This window comes from Falco biarmicus, chromosome 3 (genome assembly GCF_023638135.1).
Source record: "Falco biarmicus isolate bFalBia1 chromosome 3, bFalBia1.pri, whole genome shotgun sequence".
NCBI classification, from domain to species: domain Eukaryota; kingdom Metazoa; phylum Chordata; class Aves; order Falconiformes; family Falconidae; genus Falco; species Falco biarmicus.
Window position 1 is genome coordinate 92,222,995 of NC_079290.1, and position 18,630 is coordinate 92,241,624.

Here is an 18,630-nt window from a genome sequence, read left to right on the forward strand (position 1 = left end):
AGAACCAGCAGGAAGCAGTAGGAGGCAATTTTGAAGCCTTAATTTTGTCTAAAGCAACAGCAACTGATGGCTATTTGATATAGCAGATTTTACATCTGTTAACAGGTTAAAAATTTGAAAAGAAAATAATATTTTTAAGTAATTGTTTTGTATGTGCTGTATGCATATATATGGGAATACTACCTTTAAAAAAAAAGGGGGGGGGGGGGGGGGGCGGAGAGAAAAGGGAAAAAGAATCACTGATCTGTGCCAGTTGTACTGGACAGAGAAAAGGAGGGAAGGAAGGCTGTGTAAGAGAGGGGAAGTAGAAGAAAGGAATATTTACACTCTATTCACTGTTCGTATTTCCAGAGTGGTATAGAATAGTCAGGCTATGCTGGTAAATATCTCTCTTCTGGAAAAATAAAGTATAATAAAACAAAAAACTAATGCAGATACTATGTATTTCCACATCCATTTGTAATACCATGTGGAAATAAGAATTGAGGCTTTTGGCATTTTAGGACAGGAAAAAGATAGCATCTTAAAAAAAAAAAAAAAATAAAGCAAACTCCTCTCTGTTTTCATGTTGTTTTGAACAAAAGCATGGCAATGCTTCTGTGTAATGGTTAATGCAGTGTGCTACAAGATACTCTTAAATGGTGTATTTTGAGAGTGAATTTTTATAGGTGAAAACAATTGGTAGGGAAATGTTCTAGCACTTGATTTTGGGGTCATCCAAATTCCCCGTGACTTTTTCTACCAATTAATTATTGGTAATTTCTTTTTGGTGAGATCAGTGTAAAAACTGCTTCACAAAGCAAAAGTATTTTGTACTTAAATGATTCTTACTTCTCAAAATACTGAACACTTGTAGTACAAGACAGCCAACTGGGATTAGTCTCTCTATGGTCGTTTGGGTCTTTTTTTTTTTTTTTTTTTTTTTTTTTTTTTTCTTCCTTGAGCATTACTGTCTTGTTCAAGATACAGGAAGTCTGTGTCAAAGTAATGGTTAAAATTCTGCAATGTCTGGCTCCAAGCCCTGTCATCCACTAGACTCTGCTGCCATGAAGCGTGTTTCTGTTTTTTATGTCCAACAAGAAAAATAACACTTTTATTTTTAATTTTAAAAATGTTTTAAAGTGTCACTTTGATATAATGTATTCCTACCTATTAAAATGTTCTGCATTTTAACTAGACGTTTTATTCCAGCAATCCATCAAAAACTGGAAGCGGATGGAACGGAAAAAGTAGAGGGATCCATGACGCATAAACTGGAGAATGTACTGAACAGTAAGTTTTGTCCTTCCAGCAGCAACTATTTATGGACTTTGGACTTTCTAACAAGCTTTAATATATTCCTAGGAATATGGTAGAAAGTAGAAAACAGTACAGTCTCCCTTGCCTTTTTGTGTTTGATGGTAATGATTTTAGGGTGTGATAGTACCCCATTTGAAAAAAGTAGTAGCTTTTGCCGTGACTTTCAGTAGCATTTGTGATAACAAAGAGAATAAATATCAAAATAAAGATGTTCTAAAGCTTTTATTTTAAAAGAATTTTGGTGGCATCTCAACTTGGAGTGGACAAAGAAAACAGAGGAGCTATATGGATAGAGAACTGTAGGAGGATGACCAAAGCTAAGTACCAGGATTGTAAGAAGTTTGAGCTAGAGGGGAAAATAACCCAAACTACAAGCTGTTTGCAGTAACAAGGTCTCTGAACAGAATCTTTTTTACTTAATGTGCTGCCATTTAGACTACTTGGAATTAGCATTCTATTTAGGAACTCTGAAAAGCTGTCTGTACTGTCTTTTCTGTTTCTCTGTGTTGGTTCTAAGGTTGCATTGAGAGAGATGGCTTGAATTTGCTGCAGTTCAGTATGCGTTTCATCAGATCAAAAAGTTACTTTTTTTAAAAATTCTGGGACTTCTGCCAAGATAATTTTACTTTGTTTCATTGTGATTTTTTTCACAGAGGAAGGGATGTTTCCCTTAGTGCTGTATCAATAAGCAGGAATGACATGCAGATAGCTGACTCAGTGTTGGAAAGTCTGAGTGTGTTTTATGAAATCAAGAAAGTGACATGGAAGTTCACTGTTTTTTCTTCTCTTGTATGAAGAAAGCAGTGACTGTATGTGTGTTTGCATGGGGAGCATAAAGAAAGCAGGGGGTTTTGTGAACAGTTCTAGCTCTTTTCAGTAGAGATACATTAATGCTCGCAATGAAGTTGTTGTTGGACCATTGTTGTTCCCTTATCTTGTTACCTGGAGTGCAAAAAGACCCCAAAATCTCAAAAAAACCCCCACCCCAATCAAAAAACATACAAACCCCCTCACACTCACTATATGAAGACTATAGCGTGTGCCTATGTGTGCAAAATATTTGAAACATATAGGATAGGAGGAAAAAGCATTTGCTCAAATTTGCCAGTGCAATCCTCGGTGCTCTGTGCTCTGTATACCGTGTAATGCACCAAAGCACAGATTCCTTGGAGGGCACTTTCCCTTTGGCAAAAATGCATTATAGATTTAAAATCAAAAAGCAAAAGTTTGTCTGTGGCATTTTCCTACACATAGCAATATGAGACAAATCTACCTATAATATATAATCACTGCTTCATTTCATAAATGCTGGCTGAAATCTGTATGCAGATAATGCAGACTATCTTTTTCAAGCTGGATCTGTAGAGGAGCTTGTGCCAGGCACTTCAGAGTGGTATTAAGTTTGGCTCTGCTGTGAAAAGAATTGGCTGCTTTTCCTCCTGATACTTTGCAAGTCATGATGGGTGGGAGGTAGAGGAGTACGAATACAAGGATTTAAAAAGAGTAAATAATATTATGCAAAGTAGTGTAGGATCAAAGCTTTGTTTCTTGTCTGACCGTTGAAAAGCTTCCATAATCCATGATTAACAGGGCCTGCTTTCAAAAATGACTTCAAATCTTTAGTTGAATTTTACATTTTATGGACTGTAGATGCATATTTTGAGAGACAATTGGTGTTGCGAGCTTGATCACAGATTCCTAAAAATAAGGATCTTTTCCACAGCATCTGAATGTACATTAAGATTGTGCCAAACTATTGCATTGAAATGGCATGGAACAGTAGAAGCACAGTGTAGTGTTATAGGTGGAATTATAAATATTGGGATTTTTTGCTAAATTGTTAAATTTAATTGCTAAATAAACTCTTAAGTATGTATTTCTAAAACCACATGTTGTTCTATAATGAATTTCATGAAGAATTATATCTTAAAAAAGGTCAGTTACATTCCATTATGTGGTGTTTTTGTCAGGCTCTGTGAAAGACCACTGTTGGATAACTAGAGCTTTATTTTGAATAAAAAATTTGCACACAGTAGGTGAATCATCTATTTTGAAAACATCGTTAGGCAATATAGGATCTGAATCTTTATCCATGGATTACTTCAGGTTAGATTCCTCATCAGTAAAGAAGAGATAAAGATTGTTAACGTAGAAAGGATTTGGAGGGGTGAGGAGGGAAGAAATTTTGCAGTATTTTCTTAAGTCTAAAGAGACAAACCTGTTTTGCATGAAGTATTGGATTTCATTAAGACAGTAATAAGTAATATGATGTACTTCAATTTCTATCTAAAACAGAAAAAATGCCAGTAGGAAAAAAGTGAAATTGTTTACTTGAGGATTTATACAAAGTAATTCATAAAGTTATGAAGATATGTGGTTTTAAACTAAAGATGGAAATCACTGTGCTTTTCCTGCAGTTGTCAACCTCTTAAACATTTGCACTGAATTAAAAAAATGCTTTGCGAATATTACTTTTAATTCCCAGATAGAGTCCACTGCTTCTTGGCTGTTAAACGAACGGACAAGAGACATGAATTCAAACAAAACAAACGTGACTTACTAGAAGGATTTAAAAAAAAAGCATTTATTATAACCTCAAGAGAAAATTCATACTTTTATCAGTGGTCTGCATTTAAATGTTCAGCTAGCTGTTTTCATTGTGCCTTTCTCCTTAATGGATTAAAGTATTCTATGCTAAATAGTATGCAGTAGAAATAGCTATCCTGACAAAACTTTTTTTACATCAAGGCTTCAAAATTTCAACAAAGTTTAAACATTCTTTAGATATAACAATTATTTTACAAAGACTACTTTTAACATGAGTGGGCCACCCACAGTGTTGACTAGAGAAAATGGCATGCAAGCCACCCAGCGAGACTGATGTAATTTTTTTTCAGCTTTGCTTAAAGTATAGTCACTAGACCAGATAATGTAAAAACTTATACATGCAACGATCAAAAAGGCTAGAACAGTTCCACTGGGGTTTTTTTTGTTAATTAAAAGTAAGTCATGAGTTGAAAAATGCAAATATTCATATGTGATGTAAATAATCCCTACTATACAATAAATTCTATTATTCTGTGTTAGGAAATAATCCTTATTACAAAATAGAATGCTTTTTGGTCTGGATAGAAAAGATTTTAAGGCTGTATTTAATGTATTTATAGAAGAATATTCAGAGACAATACAGAAACTGAATTGGGTGAAATTGTTGACCTTGATGAAAGGCTTGATCCTGTATGCAATGAAGCCAGTAAGATTTTTAATGTAATGTGAAGACAATTTGTATTCTGTTACAGTGACCAGCTCATTAGACTTTTTCAGTCGTGCTATTGTCTTTGACTTAATCATCGGTACTTTTCAATGACTCACTTAAATATCAAACATTTTTAATAATTTTTAAGACTTAATTTGAAAACAACAAAATTGTTTGCAGAACCCAGTGATAACTCTTAAAGCTATGACATTAATTAAAGATAATGAAATTATACTTCTCTAAAAAGAAAACTTGCTATGACTTTTTCCATATCCTGAGATGCATAATTTCGTTGTAAAATGTAGATCTGCAGCCAAAGCAAACTATAAAATATCTGCAGTGAAGTTAAGCATTTGAAATAGGAAAGAGTGCTTGTTTTTAATTGCACAGGGGTCTTACCACATTAAAATTAAGTGGTTTACTTTGAAATAGTATTGTGTCAGTTGTAAAATGTTAACACAGTTGAACAAAAAAAGTATAAAAAAATTAGCAATAATTACTCATTTGCTCTAAAAAAAGCCTGAATGACTCATTAAAATGAGGAAAATCTGTATGTCATTTGAACTGATTACTCACTCCGCTTCTTCTTATATTCATCCTTTTAAAAATAGGAGCCAGTAACACAGCAGATACCTTATTCCAAGAAGTGCTGGGTCGCAAGGACAAAGCTGATTCAACAAGAAATGCACTTAATGTTCTCCAGCGTTTTAAATTTCTTTTCAACCTTCCCTTGAATATTGAAAGAAATATCCAGAAGGTATAATCCTTTAAAAATACTTTTGTTTGCTGAAATTAGTCTGTTACCTTTTTCTTGACGAATCTAAATGTTTGTTGTTTGTCTGTTTCTTTTTAAGGGCGATTATGATGTAGTTATTAATGACTACGAAAAAGCCAAGTCACTCTTTGGAAAGACAGAGGTTCAAGTATTCAAAAAATGTGAGATACGAGTTCTGTTATTTGCTGCCTTTTTTGGGTTTTTAACTTAGGGCTTAAAAGCACATAGTAGTCTAAAGAACATGTGAGTTTTGTGGGGGTTTTAATCCATAAAAATTATGGATTTATAGGAATCAGTTACTATAAGCAATATTTCTGGCAAGTTTTCTGAGTGAGGTACATACTACACAACTTAAATAAAATTGGCTGTGATTTCATTTATTAATGCTTGGTTGGATGTAAAAAGCAGTGACAGTGATCAAAATGTGACTTCAGGTATCTCTTACTTGGCATATTGTTGGAAAGACTTCAAAGACCAATTCTGCGTTGTTGTGGAACTGTCATATACAAAATTTTCAGACGTAGCTTGGTTTCCAGATTAACTCCAGAAGGGTCTGATGTCCTAGAAAAATAACATAATTGTCAGTTCGTACCAGTGCTGAAGATACACATAGGATTTATTTCCTCTCCCTACTCCTAGACTATGCTGAAGTTGAAACCAGAATTGAAGCTTTAAGAGAACTTCTGTTGGATAAACTGCTGGAAACTCCGTCAACATTGCATGATCAGAAACGTTATATAAGGTAATCATTTGACTAGTGTCTTTATCAGACATCTGGTGTTAGATGTGTATTTAAATCTGTTTCCTAGACAGGGTAGTGACCATTTTTACTATAGTTGAAATACTGATTTTAAAGCTGTACGTAGGGTATTTTGAGATGTTATGATTATGTAAATAATCACAATGGATTGGTACTGGGTTGTTTATTAAATGATGAAAAACAGTTCTTGAATGAGAACAATTTAATGAAGGATAATAGAGTTTTGAATTTTTAAAAAATATTTAAGGCATATATAGTTGCTGTTGCTTCCTCTAAACTATTATGTTGTGCAAGCTGTGTCTGAAGTGATCCCTCATAGGTTGCAGATCTCAACACAGATGCCTTATTAACATGTCTTGCACTTTAGCTTGGCTTGATGTTGACATGGAATCATCATGAGCCAGATAATCGGGAGGTTTTAATCCAGGCTGTTGTTTAAATTTGGGTTTGGGTCTTTTACTACTCAGTCAAAATACTGTAGTGCCTTTGTATTTCATGAACATTAACCGGTTCCCCAGTTTCCCTTCAAATTCCTAGATTTTATGTCATTCGCAAAGCTGATGTTGAAGTCTGTTGTAGGCATACTGATATGAGTTGGTTGGACCTTCTACTGGGCGACCTTAACCGTCTTTACAGCCCTGGGAGCCAAACTAGAGTACTCTGGAACATTTGATGGTTTGACTTAGAAAGCTTTTAAGTTTTCCATGTTACTAGGTCTCCTAGTGTGGCTTGAAATTCTCAGTGCTTTTTTCAGTTATCTTAAAATATGTAGACCATGAGCATCATTCTTAAAATTCTGACACTGGCATGAGGCCTTTGATGTTTTGTATGCTCACCAGGCCCAATCGCACAGGACAAAGCGTGGTATCAGTATATTGGGTCCCTTTACATTGTGAGTTTATGAGGACAATGGCCAGTGTACGTTTATGTATGGTGCTTCTCATTCTTTTGGGTGCTATGTAAATATTGCCTATTTATTGGAATTGCGTTTTAAGGTAAGTAGTTAAGCATTTTGTGTTTCTGAAGAAGTCACTACTGTTTCCTTTCTATGTAAGTCCTGAAAACCTTACAGAGGAGCTTCTTTATCCAAGTCAAGTGTTACGACCTCTTCTAAGGATACTTTGGAAGAATCAGAGTTGTATGTGTTTTGTGGGTTTGATTCTGGGGTGGGTTTTTTTTCTGGTTTGCTTTGTTTTTCTGTAACCTCTCACTCTGAAGCATTGAATCTTTAAAATATGCCAGCCTACATACATTAAAGCAGACCACGTTAATGTAACTACCAAATGTATTCCACATACAGAACAGTATAATGAAGGAGAGCAGCAAGTGGACAAATGTGGAATAACTTAGTGCTAATGAATTAACAGAATTCCAGCATACAAACTGATTAAATTACTTCCATTACTCTAGATGTGCTAACTTAGTTCTACTAGTGTAAATTTTCTAGAGGTAAGGTGTGAAGAAAGTTTTCTTCAGAGTATTTCAGCTAACAGGAAATTAACAAAATCGTAATGTAAAATTATTTGCATAGCATTTGCTATTTATACAAGGTTTTTTCTTCCTTGGTATGTTTGTTTTATGTGCCTTCAGTGTCTTAAGGCTGAACAAGATCTGAAATACTGTGGGTTTGCCCCTCAGGTATTCAATGTTTACAATTAGGCATCAATTCATATTTTCCTCTTTTCGTTATGGAATTTACACTGATAATTGTTTTATACTGTTCAGAAGCAGTTTACCATATCACTTAACAGCCAAACAGATGTATATTTTCCAAGACCAGTGGTAATTTTTTGTTGAAATTTGGTGTCTAGGCAAAAACTAAAGTCCCCCTTGACACGGAGGATAATTCATAAATGTCACCCTGTCAAAATGGTTGGTAGTGTAATGTTTGCATCCATCCAACCAATCCTTCTTTGACAGTTTATTTTTTGTTTAAGTATTGCAGACAGTTCTCAAAAGACAGAATTTTGCAACACAATCCTAATTAACATTAGATAATATTGTAATACAGCTTTTGTGTAGTTAAACATTTCCCTGCCCTACTTAAGGTAATAAATCAGTTTACTTCACCTTGAGCATCTTGAATTTTTTAATCTGTCCTGAGTCTCGTTAATACAGAATGTAATGGAGCACATTAGAGTAGCTACTGCTTTTTGAAAATACTCTATTGAAAGTGCTTTTTTTCAGTCAGTCTTGAATGCCATATGTATTACTTCTGTGTTTTCTTTGAAATCGCAACAGCTGCCTTCTAATACTCCCCTCTCCTTAAAGACAGAGCACGTTTTACTTCTGTGTATTAGAAGCCCCAATCCTTTTCATTATCACCCCACCCTTTTTTTTCCTTCAGACTGTGTATGATAAAAAAATAAAAAAAATAAATAAAAAACCCCTCACCCCCAGGAGCTTGGTTTACATTTGTTTGTGCATGTGTGTGCTAAAATTAATGAGCTGCCAAAAACTAATTCCTTCTGTACTTACTTGTTAAGGTTACATGATGATACAATCAGGACATACTAAGTTGGAAGAAAAATACCATATTTTATGTGCTTGAGATGTCAGCACTGATTCCAAGTGAAACATGAAGTACTGCACTGCAACCTCGGCAGATAAAGAGCTTGCTTTTCCAACTACTTTAATAGAGGCACAACTGAAAATACATATTAATGTGATATTAAATATATATGGTTTTATTTATTTCTACAAGGGTTTTTTGATGGAATTTTGCCTCAGTCAATGAGAAGGGGAAAATGTAAAGCTTGTGTTTGCTTTGGGTATAAGTGTATCTTAACTATTCTTGAATTTTTAAAATTATCTAAAAAGAAAGAAAGTATTTCTGAGTACATCTTTGGTCTGTTTTAATGAGGCCTTCAGTGTGTCAAGTCAGAGCTGTGATTTTTGGACTGGGTTTTACAGATATCTTTCTGATCTTCATGCGCCTGGGGACCCTGCTTGGCAGTGCATTGGCGCTCAACATCAGTGGATTCTGCAGCTCATGCACAACTGTAAGGAGAGCTATGTTAAAGAACAAAAAGGCAAGGATGTATTTTTATTTTATATATATATATATTTGACATTTAGGAATTTGGCATTGCCTTTTATTTGACAAGGTTTAGTGTACAAATGATATTTGGGTTTTCCCCCGTCAATTTTGATAGCTTTTTACGAAGTTTTGAATACTGACTTGTATTTTTTTTTTCTTTATACTATTATAGAAACAAAATAGCGGTTGGAGTCTTCTTTTTGTTTAACTTAAAACTTTTAAGCTCTTTACTTGAGAAAAGCATTAAATTTCAATCACTTATCTGAAGTTTACTGTCCTCTCAGAATACTTCTCTGAGGTCACATGAAGTTTGGATAGTTGTCTGACTCTGCCAGTTAGATTTCTTTGTCACGAGATGTTCCATTAGTATATGGATATGCAGGGCATTGGAGCATAATGAAATAATGTGTAATTTCTTGATATGCAGTGAATGGGTAACATGGTGATTTCTTGTTCTTTGCTGGTGTGAAGTTTCAAGATTCAGATAGCATTGTTCGGCCACAGGCCTGTGAAGGGGACAAATGAGATAGATAATGTTCTATTAAGACCAATATGAATACTTAGCTGTATTATGTCTCTCTTTGCCAGTGTTGCTTCTTAAAGAAATGTATTGGTTTTGCTTTCAGGTATGGCAGCAACTTAGCTACTAGTTAACATGATCCATCACATCAGCATGTTTTCAAAAGGGAATAGGTGGGAAGCTATTGGCCTGGCATTTCTAGTAGTAAAATCTGAAAACTAGATGTTTAAATTAGAAAATGACTAGTAGTGTCTTGTTTCTCAGGAAGTCTTACAGAGTTTGCTGCTATTTCTGAAATGAGTAGGCATATTGGAATCTGGCCTCTCTTGCCTTATAGGTAACTCCTGTGTTTAGTGTTGGTGCATTTGCATCCCAAACAAAGTAAGGTGTTCTATTCTGAGAAACCACAAAAATTTTACTGAGCTGCTGCAGAAAGTTGCTGTAAAATTGCTGCAGGAGGCTTAAACTCTCTTTAGCAGAAATTACTACATCAGGTTTGGAGTTCACGGAGTGCATCACATATGACAGTGATGTCAGTTAAGCTGTGGTGTGCACAGACAGTCTTGGTTCCACAACACAGTGTGAAGTGCTGTGGGACCAGCTGGAACAGCAGGCTGGTTGCTTGGCCTCTTGGTCAAAATTCAGAATGTTTCCAAAACCTCCCCATCTTCCCTCCTCGTCAAAACCCTGAGACACCACTACCACCACCCCCACAACATACAGCTATAGGGAGCAAAGCACACTTCTAAACATGTACATGGTTAATTAATTCTAAGCCTTCTTTTTCTCCTCTCACTTGCAAAATGTTATATAGCCATCTCTCAGCTTCTTAGCAAGAAAAATAGGGGCATGAATATACTAAGTGCTTGAGACTTTTGTTTTAGTAGGCTCTAGTAGATGCATGGCAAATACATTTAAATGCCTTGGCTTGTCTTGAGTATCTCAACCTGTTTGGTGTTTTTCTTGAACAAATCTGCTTACCTCAGCCTTAATATCAAAGGGGCTATTGTGCTAGCAACTTTGTTTGGCTTACAGAAGAGGGAATTTAACTAACTTAAATGATTAGTAAATGCATGTATGAATAGTTAATATTTAATGCATGTATGAAACAAATGCTAATATATTATCACTACAGAGCTCACTGAATTTAACTGGTTTTCTTCCAACCTTTTATGTTGTCCTTACTGATGTAGTTTTTGTACAGATCGTAAAATATTCAAGAACATATTCTAGTTGATGGGATTTTTCTCTTAGTATCTACTAGGGCAAAGGAAGGTTGTTGAATGTGACTTTTCTTTCCATAGATCTTTAATTTTGACATATGCCGGATGGGAGAAGGCAAAAAGAAAACTCGGAAGAATTGTTTTTAACTGCCAAGTAGAACAATGCTGATTGTGATCAGAGACATGGAATGTGTTTTAATCTACTTTAATAGGTGGAGGGTTTTTTTAATAGTATGCTTTTCAAACATTTTCAAACAGGAAAAGTGTGAGGTTTTACTCATAGATATCAAATTGGTCGTGCAAGACCTTGCAGTAACAAGTTAGAAATGTGGTTTATATGTTCATAAATTCACAGGCTATTTTTAAGAGAAAATAGTAATAAAATTTTAAACATTAAAGTCCTTCAATTAAAACATGCTTCCAAAAAAGATTCCTTTGGATATCAAGCATTTGGAGGAAGAGGCAGGTCATAAGGCTGATGCTCTAATGAAAAGGGCATTAATTTTTTCTAGGGTTTTCTTTTTCAAGAGGGATAATAGGCATTGTTTCTAGCAGATGGTAGTCTTCATATTGTGTATGCTGGAATAAGCAGACAGTAGTTCCAGTCCCACCTGGAACAGACCAATGATTTCTGGCTAGTGTTAGCTTAGTTCTGTGAGTTCAAACTGACTGAGTCAAAACTTTTCAGCACAGTAATCTTGAACCTCAGTAGCAGATTGTATCTTATTTTTGCATTTGTGCACAGTTTTTCAATTTTCAACTTAGTTTGTGCCAAAGCATTTTGCTGCTATTTTATTTATTTTCAAAGCAGAGCTGTGCTCTGAGTCATTACACATGGATTTTACTACCTGAAATGGATTTGGAATTAGACTAAAGCCTTTGCTTTTCTTACCTGGAACGTCTTTTTTGAAAACTCTATTAGATATTTTGGATAGGATTTTTGTAGCTGATTGTCAAACAGTAAATATTTTGAAATAATTTATTTGCTGGCCTTTATATGTTCAGGAAGGGAAAGTTAACATTGCAATTATTTGCTAAACAAGCTAAAACCCAAACTAAAGTTAATTCTAAGGAGAACATACTCCAAATTCAGTCACTGATAGGACAAGCCAACAGTGTACTCTGGGGCAAAATTGTTCCAGTTGTCAGCCCGCTACTAGAAGGCTGACCCTTTAGTCATTACAACTTAAATAATTTAGTTTTCTTATGTAGACATAGCATCTTCTCCTGTCTTTTTTAAGAGATTTATCATCTCATCCAGGCCACTAGTAATGGTAGTCAGAACAAATTCCCAATATTCACAAGGAAGAAATCTGTTTTTTTCCATTCTCTGTATCCTTCAATTAAAGTATAGTTGAAGAGCGGAGTGAGCTGATGTACATGCTGAGCTGGTTTAAGGTGCTGTCAGAAAAGCGTGTATTAGAGATGTATTTAAATACATGTTTGTTTTGGTTTTGTATTCAAATATATATATTTGATCTAAGTGTGACTCCTTCACTCTCAGTAGTAGTATGACAATGAAAAGTTGGTTGTTGTTTTTTTTTTTTAAAAAACCCACAACCTCTTTGCTTGGATATTACTAGAGATTAACTCTATTTTGTAGAAGTACTCAGCAGTTATAAGCATGTCCTAGAAGTACAATCTCTGATGCATCTTGAAAGAAGCAACTGTGGCAAGTTTACAGGGCTATAATGGTCTTTGGAGTTCTCTCCAGGAATTTGTTTCAGGGGTTAGCAGAAGTCCTATGTGTTTCAAATCCTTTCTTTTTTTCAGTTAATCCAACTTGTGTTAATACTATTTCCAAAAACTGAAAGGTATATCAAGTGGTGCTAAGCATTGTCAGATAATTTGGCCATGTGACTTAAAGGGTGAAAACTACCAAAAGCAAATTATTCAATTGGATGTTTCTTTTGATTTCAATAGACAGTTATTAATTGTAAAAGATGCAGTAATCTGATTTTGATTGGTTGCATTTATTTCAATGGGTACAATTAAGATGGGGAACTTTCTCAAGTCCTGTGTAAGAAGTACTTTACAGCAGTGTTTTGGAATATATTTCCCGTGAGGAATATCTCTGTATGTCTAATAATGTGCTGTTTCACATCAGTTTAAACAGCCCTGTTGGCTTGCTGATTAGTTTTGAATTATGTAGATTAACGTTTCGTTATATGCTCAGATACGGTTGTTACTTACCCCTCATTGTCTTTAGCCTATCGATCTCTTGCTCTGTGTAGCCGTAACAGACCTTCATCATTTGTGAGGTAAAAAAAAAATAATGCAGGCAGATGACATTCATATTATGAGAGACTGTTGGAATCCAAGCCCACATGTTTTAAGGAGTGAGTATATATGTATAAATATGACAGTGTATATATATGTGTGTGTGTGTATAGATACACACATAATATATATGCATATATGACAGAAGATCAAACTTTCTCCTGCTGTGAAGTATGAGCAGTCAGGAGAAAGAGACCAAACAGCATAGCCAAAGTCATAATGGAAGCATGAAGCATTACAGAGGGTGCCCAAATCATGAAGCTCCCATGCTTGTGTCCTTAGAGTAAGCATCCTCCTGCTTCTCTGATGGTCAGATTATTTCATTAAAGGTGCAGCTGTAGATACAGGACCCGTGTGCAGCTGGCTGGAGTTCTAGCTCTGCTGTCATAGCAATGCTTGTAAATATATGGATTGATTAACTATTTATGTCTTCTGTTTAATGTATCTGCCTTACTAATGGAATAGGCAGTTGTCCTCTTTATTGTTTTTGAAACCTTTTTTTTTATGGTTATGAAGTTATTTCCTGAAGCATTGATGGATGCCTTTTATAAATCTGATTGCGTCCCACTATTGCAGCCCACTGGAAGGACCTGAAGTAGGTAAAGTCAGTTTGTTGCTGTTAATTATTATGCAGATATGTGAGAGAGAGGGAGATGCAGGAGACTGAATGGATAGGAAAAAGCGCATTTTTGAAGGCTGTGAATATAAGCTTAACATGGAAGAGCACTATGTTCACTCAAAACGGTATTTCTTAAATCTCCAGCAAGAGATAGTTGAATGATAAACTGAATTGTGCTGGTATTTTATGCCTTGTACTGGCTAAAAGTTTGAATTGCTGCCTCTGAACTTTGAATTTATAATTTGTAGAAATCTGGGGACTTTCAAACCTGGTACCTGGATAGTAAATGGTTTCTTTCCATTAAGATTTTACATATTGGTAACTTTTAACTGGACTTGGCAATTCCCCTATTATTAGAGCATAATTGTAGATTTTCACTATGGTTTATGCTTCCCAGACTTGTTGGAATATAGGGGAAGATGGGGGATGTAATGACATAAAATGACATGAAAATAAATGCAAATAAATGAAGTTTAGCTTAAAATTTGCCTGAGGCACTGGGCACATAGCCAAAAGGAGTTAAGCAATGGGATTCTTAACATGAGTATCAGCAAAAGAAGCTATGGAGTTTAAGACTGTTTTCTGTGTGGCCAATGTTTTTTGCTTAAACTTTAATAGTGGCTTAGTAGGTTTCATGATCCTTTAAGCTAAAATGGATAGGGACTCTAATCCAGCTATCTTCAAACTGACTGAAAAATTCTTCATTTCTTAATGGGTCTTTCTGAGGTATTACATAAGATCATTGCAAGTAAGCTTTCTGTTAATACCCATTAGAAACTAAAACTGTAAATGGAAACACTAACACAGTTGTAGTGTCATCTTTCTGCTGCCCTTTGGGCTGCAAAATATGTGATATACTACTTATTAAAGTTCCCAACATGGAGACAGCTCTCAAAATGGGAGTGTGCTAGTTCAGTCACTGTGATGTTTGTTGTAATTCTTATTGCTGGGAAAAAGAACAATTTTTGCAGCACTCAGAGTATGATGCAAAGCTCCCCAGATACTGTAAAAAAGCTATGCAGTTTTTTTCTGTGCCAGACTAACAGCAGCTGTATGTAGTGTGAAGGAGAGAGATGGATGCATAGAGCACATTGCTCACTCTTTGCCACGCTGAGATTCTATTCACCTTGCAATGAATGATCCATCTTTGTTAGATCAGGCAGGCCGGCAAGGCTTGTTTCAAAAGGGCCTTTTCAATTTGTTATCCTAGCAGCTGGTTCTCTTCCATTGCCTTTGCTTACTGTACATCTGGAAGAAGAATTCTTGCAGCTGGGAGCCATTTCATGTCTAAACCACATCCCCTGTCCATAGCAGAAATACTCTTTTGACAGCAAATGTCAAGCAAACCCTTAATGGGTTATTAATTAAAAAAAAAAATCAATCAGTACAAAAATTGACACTGAATTTGTTTTCCTCTTTTACCACCTGTATCTGTAACTTTGCTGGGTTTTAGAATTTTCAGTAGAATCTGACATGTTCAGAAGTGCAGGGGTCATTATTATTTTATAAAATACTTTAAGGTATCATAAAGACATTAAATATTGTGATTGAAAAGCTGCACAGGTCGTTTAGAATCAAAATTGAAAAGGTTAGTACTACTGAAGATAAAGTGAAACTCTTCTGTGGCCCAAATATTACCTTGGTGTCTGCTCTAGACTTTTAAGTCCTTATTCTGGCAATTTAAGTTAAAGCAGCTTGTTGCTGATGATCTTAGTATCCACTGGAGCTGGTGCTAGTGAAATGACATCATTTTTATTTATGTGCTGAACTTGAAGTGTTTGGCTCTTGCTCCAGTATTTTTTGGCCTGCAGGACTGACAATAAGGCTTACCCTTAGGCTGTGAAATACTTAAAACACCACTGGAAATAATAGGCCAAATTACCCTTTTTGTGGTAAACTGAAAAATGGTTTCATTATAAATATATTAGTGTAATGAAGACTAGCCGTAAGATTATTTTTTTAAAGTTTATTTTTTAAATGTATTCCAAAACGACGTTTTCCATAAAGTGCAGCAATTTTAATTTTCTGAACTCACCTCTGTGCTAGAAATACAACCAATTTTCTTTAAAATGTCAGAATCCTCATGAATGGAAGGTTAGAAAGAAAACTTACTCAAGAAAAAGAACAAAATGCAGTTATTCATCTGTTGAGCAGGTTAATTTTTCAGTAATTTCTCCTACTCGCCTAATTTCTTGCCTAGACAAACCGAAATGCTCAGTGCGGTGTCCTTGAAAGGAATCTTGCCCTGGTTGTGTCGGTGCGGGCTCCAGGCGCTGTGTGTTTGGTCAACAAGCAACAGTGGGTGGTCAGGCTGTAGCACAGGACAAGGGCCTGCTGTGCACAGGAAAAAATGTTCAAAGGTGTTTAAGGGTGGTAAGGAAGTCTGCCGCTCTTCAGAGAATCTGGAGGCTATAGATCAGCCTCCCCTTGCTATTGTAGCCTGTGAGAAAATTCACTGTAAGATACATAACGGATGAAAGACTACAGTAACTGTATTCACCTGGTTGCACATCTGTAGGGTCTTTTTAATTTAATCTTGCTCATATACATGCTGTCTATGAGCAAGTCTGTGTAATGACTGATGTTTGACTTGCATTGGAAAATTGCACAGAAAAACTACTCAGCCTGAGGTTGGTCACTTTGTTAACAATTTTCTTTGTCATGGCCAAAAGTACTGGCACTATGTTATCCTTCGATCAACCAGTACCTTTTTTAAAAATTTTAGGTGAATGTCATGTAAGTGATGCCCTGGGCTGGCAGAATTGCAGGCTGGCTGAGGCTGGGTTACAGAAAGGAGGTGAGAGATGTGTGACTCCAGGAGAAACCTCTGCCTGGGAGAGGAGAAAAAAACAATATTTGTGGAGCGGTGGATATTGCAGAACAATTTTTACACTCCGTTTGGTAATAGTTTTGAAAGCTTTTAAAGATTTCAGTCATTGACTGGTTTGCAGATCATGGAAAAATCTATTTTAGGCAATTTTCATGTTAGTTGTCTTTTTTTATTGGAGGCTGTAACAGGCCGTGTGCCAAGAGCATGCAGGTAACACTCAAAAAAATGGGGTCAAGGAAGCCATAGGTACTGTAGTCACATAAGTACCCTGTAGCAACTCCAGTACTGATAAACTTAGAGTAAACCTACAATTAGGGGTCAGCATAGGTGACTTCTGATTTACAGAAAGTGAAAGCACAAATTAAATGACCTTAAAAAGCATTGCACTTTTTTTAGATCCTTATTTTGGTGAGATTTTACTGGACTGGAACAGAAGAGGGCTGAACAAAACTGTTGAACTATTTGTATTTCATATAGTAGCTGAATGTTTTTATTTCATTCTGTGCACAAAAAGTTGAAACCCAGTAAAATCCTTTAAAAAAAATAATAAAGCAGTGTTAAGATCCTCAAAATTCTGTATTTGATCTTCTCATGGTTTTACAGCTGAAAATGTAATAAGGCTTTAATTATAATGCTGGTTTGTCTTGACTGTTTAGTAGAAGACGAGAATGTAGTACATTTATTTTTCCTGTGTTTCCTTGGTTAAATATACATTTGGCACTGAAGCCACTGACAGATATGCTCCATGTAGATGGTGTATTTTGGAAAAAAATACTTCTGTAACTTCAAAGATGTAGTATATTTTTAAAAAAATGAAGATCTGCTAGGAATGTATTGTTCATGCTGTTTATAAAACATCTTAAAACTTGTTAGCACAGTAAAAAGTTAATTTCTTGAAACCTGAGGTTGTGCTGTCCTATATTCAGGATCTAGGAATGTAGAAATAGTACACAAAGCAAGTAATGAATAGGCAGTAAATTACTATTTAGGTAGTTTATTTAGGTTTATAAATATTATTGTCTACAGTCCATACTAATATTAATTTATTGTATTACATTATGCTACTAAATCTAAGCTGCTGGCTCCAGAGAGGGGATGAGTTGGAAAAGTTGTTTGTAAGTTAACTCTCTGTATTTTACAAGATTTATGTGTTAGTGTGCAGTCTTCAAGCGCTATCTTCTGGTAGGGTGAAAGCAAGATCAGTTTTGCTAATGTAGTCCAGATGTTTATTAGTCCTGAGGGTATATGTGCTGTTGTAGTTCCCTGCTGCTGTGTTATACTTGCTTGTAATGCTAGACAACCAATTAAGAAATTAGTTCATGTTAAACTTTCTTTTCCTGGTATGGCTGCAAACTGATGATGTGGTTTTTCTGGTGGAACAAGAGAGTATTCTTTATGTGTTTTCTGTTACTGGTGAATGTATAAACTATTTGGGTGGTGTGGGGTTAGTGTGTTAGCAGCAATACAGAATTTTCAGGTTTTCAGCTACCTCAAGCAAATGGTTTTAATTGAACTAATTCACATTAAGATGTTTTGGTAAGTGAGTCTGTTTTTCTTAATTCTGAGGTTTAATTGGTACTGTCATTTTTAGAGACCATCTGTTTACAAGAAATTCCTCATATTAACAAGGTGTTTGAAAGGTGAGAACCTAAAGTCTATGTGAAGACATCAAAGAGGGAAGTTTTGGCGTATCAGGGTTCTTTTTAATTGTAGCTTTTGTGAAAATGGCATTGCTGCAGTCTTGGGTGGGGTTTAGTATTATGTTTTAACTAGCAATGCCTGTGACAACTGTGACAACTCAGAGTTGTTCTTCTTGTCATGCTTTTTTTTTTTTTTTTTTTTTTTTCCCCCCCAAACATAATATAGGTATGTTGAATCTGATTCTTACGGAAGCCCAAGGACTATGTGACACACTTAAAATTTCTTGGGGTCTTCTATACAATTTTCTTTTTATTCTGGGTAGAATGTCTGTAAGATATAGAATACATGCCTTTTTTTTTTTTTTATCTGAAGAGGAATCAGTTCTTT

At 35.4% G+C, this 18,630-nt stretch overlaps 1 protein-coding gene across 2 annotated transcripts in view; it reads left to right on the forward strand.

Annotated features, from left to right (window-relative positions):
- EXOC2 (exocyst complex component 2) overlaps positions 1 to 18,630 on the forward strand; it is a 133,665-nt gene that overhangs the window by 47,999 nt on the left and 67,036 nt on the right. For both annotated transcript variants that reach the window (XM_056330882.1, XM_056330883.1), the window contains exons 7-11: positions 1,192 to 1,272; positions 5,167 to 5,312; positions 5,410 to 5,491; positions 5,970 to 6,072; positions 9,004 to 9,122. In XM_056330882.1, the coding sequence (XP_056186857.1) occupies positions 1,192 to 1,272; positions 5,167 to 5,312; positions 5,410 to 5,491; positions 5,970 to 6,072; positions 9,004 to 9,122 (531 nt within the window). The remainder of the gene's footprint in view (positions 1 to 1,191; positions 1,273 to 5,166; positions 5,313 to 5,409; positions 5,492 to 5,969; positions 6,073 to 9,003; positions 9,123 to 18,630) is intronic.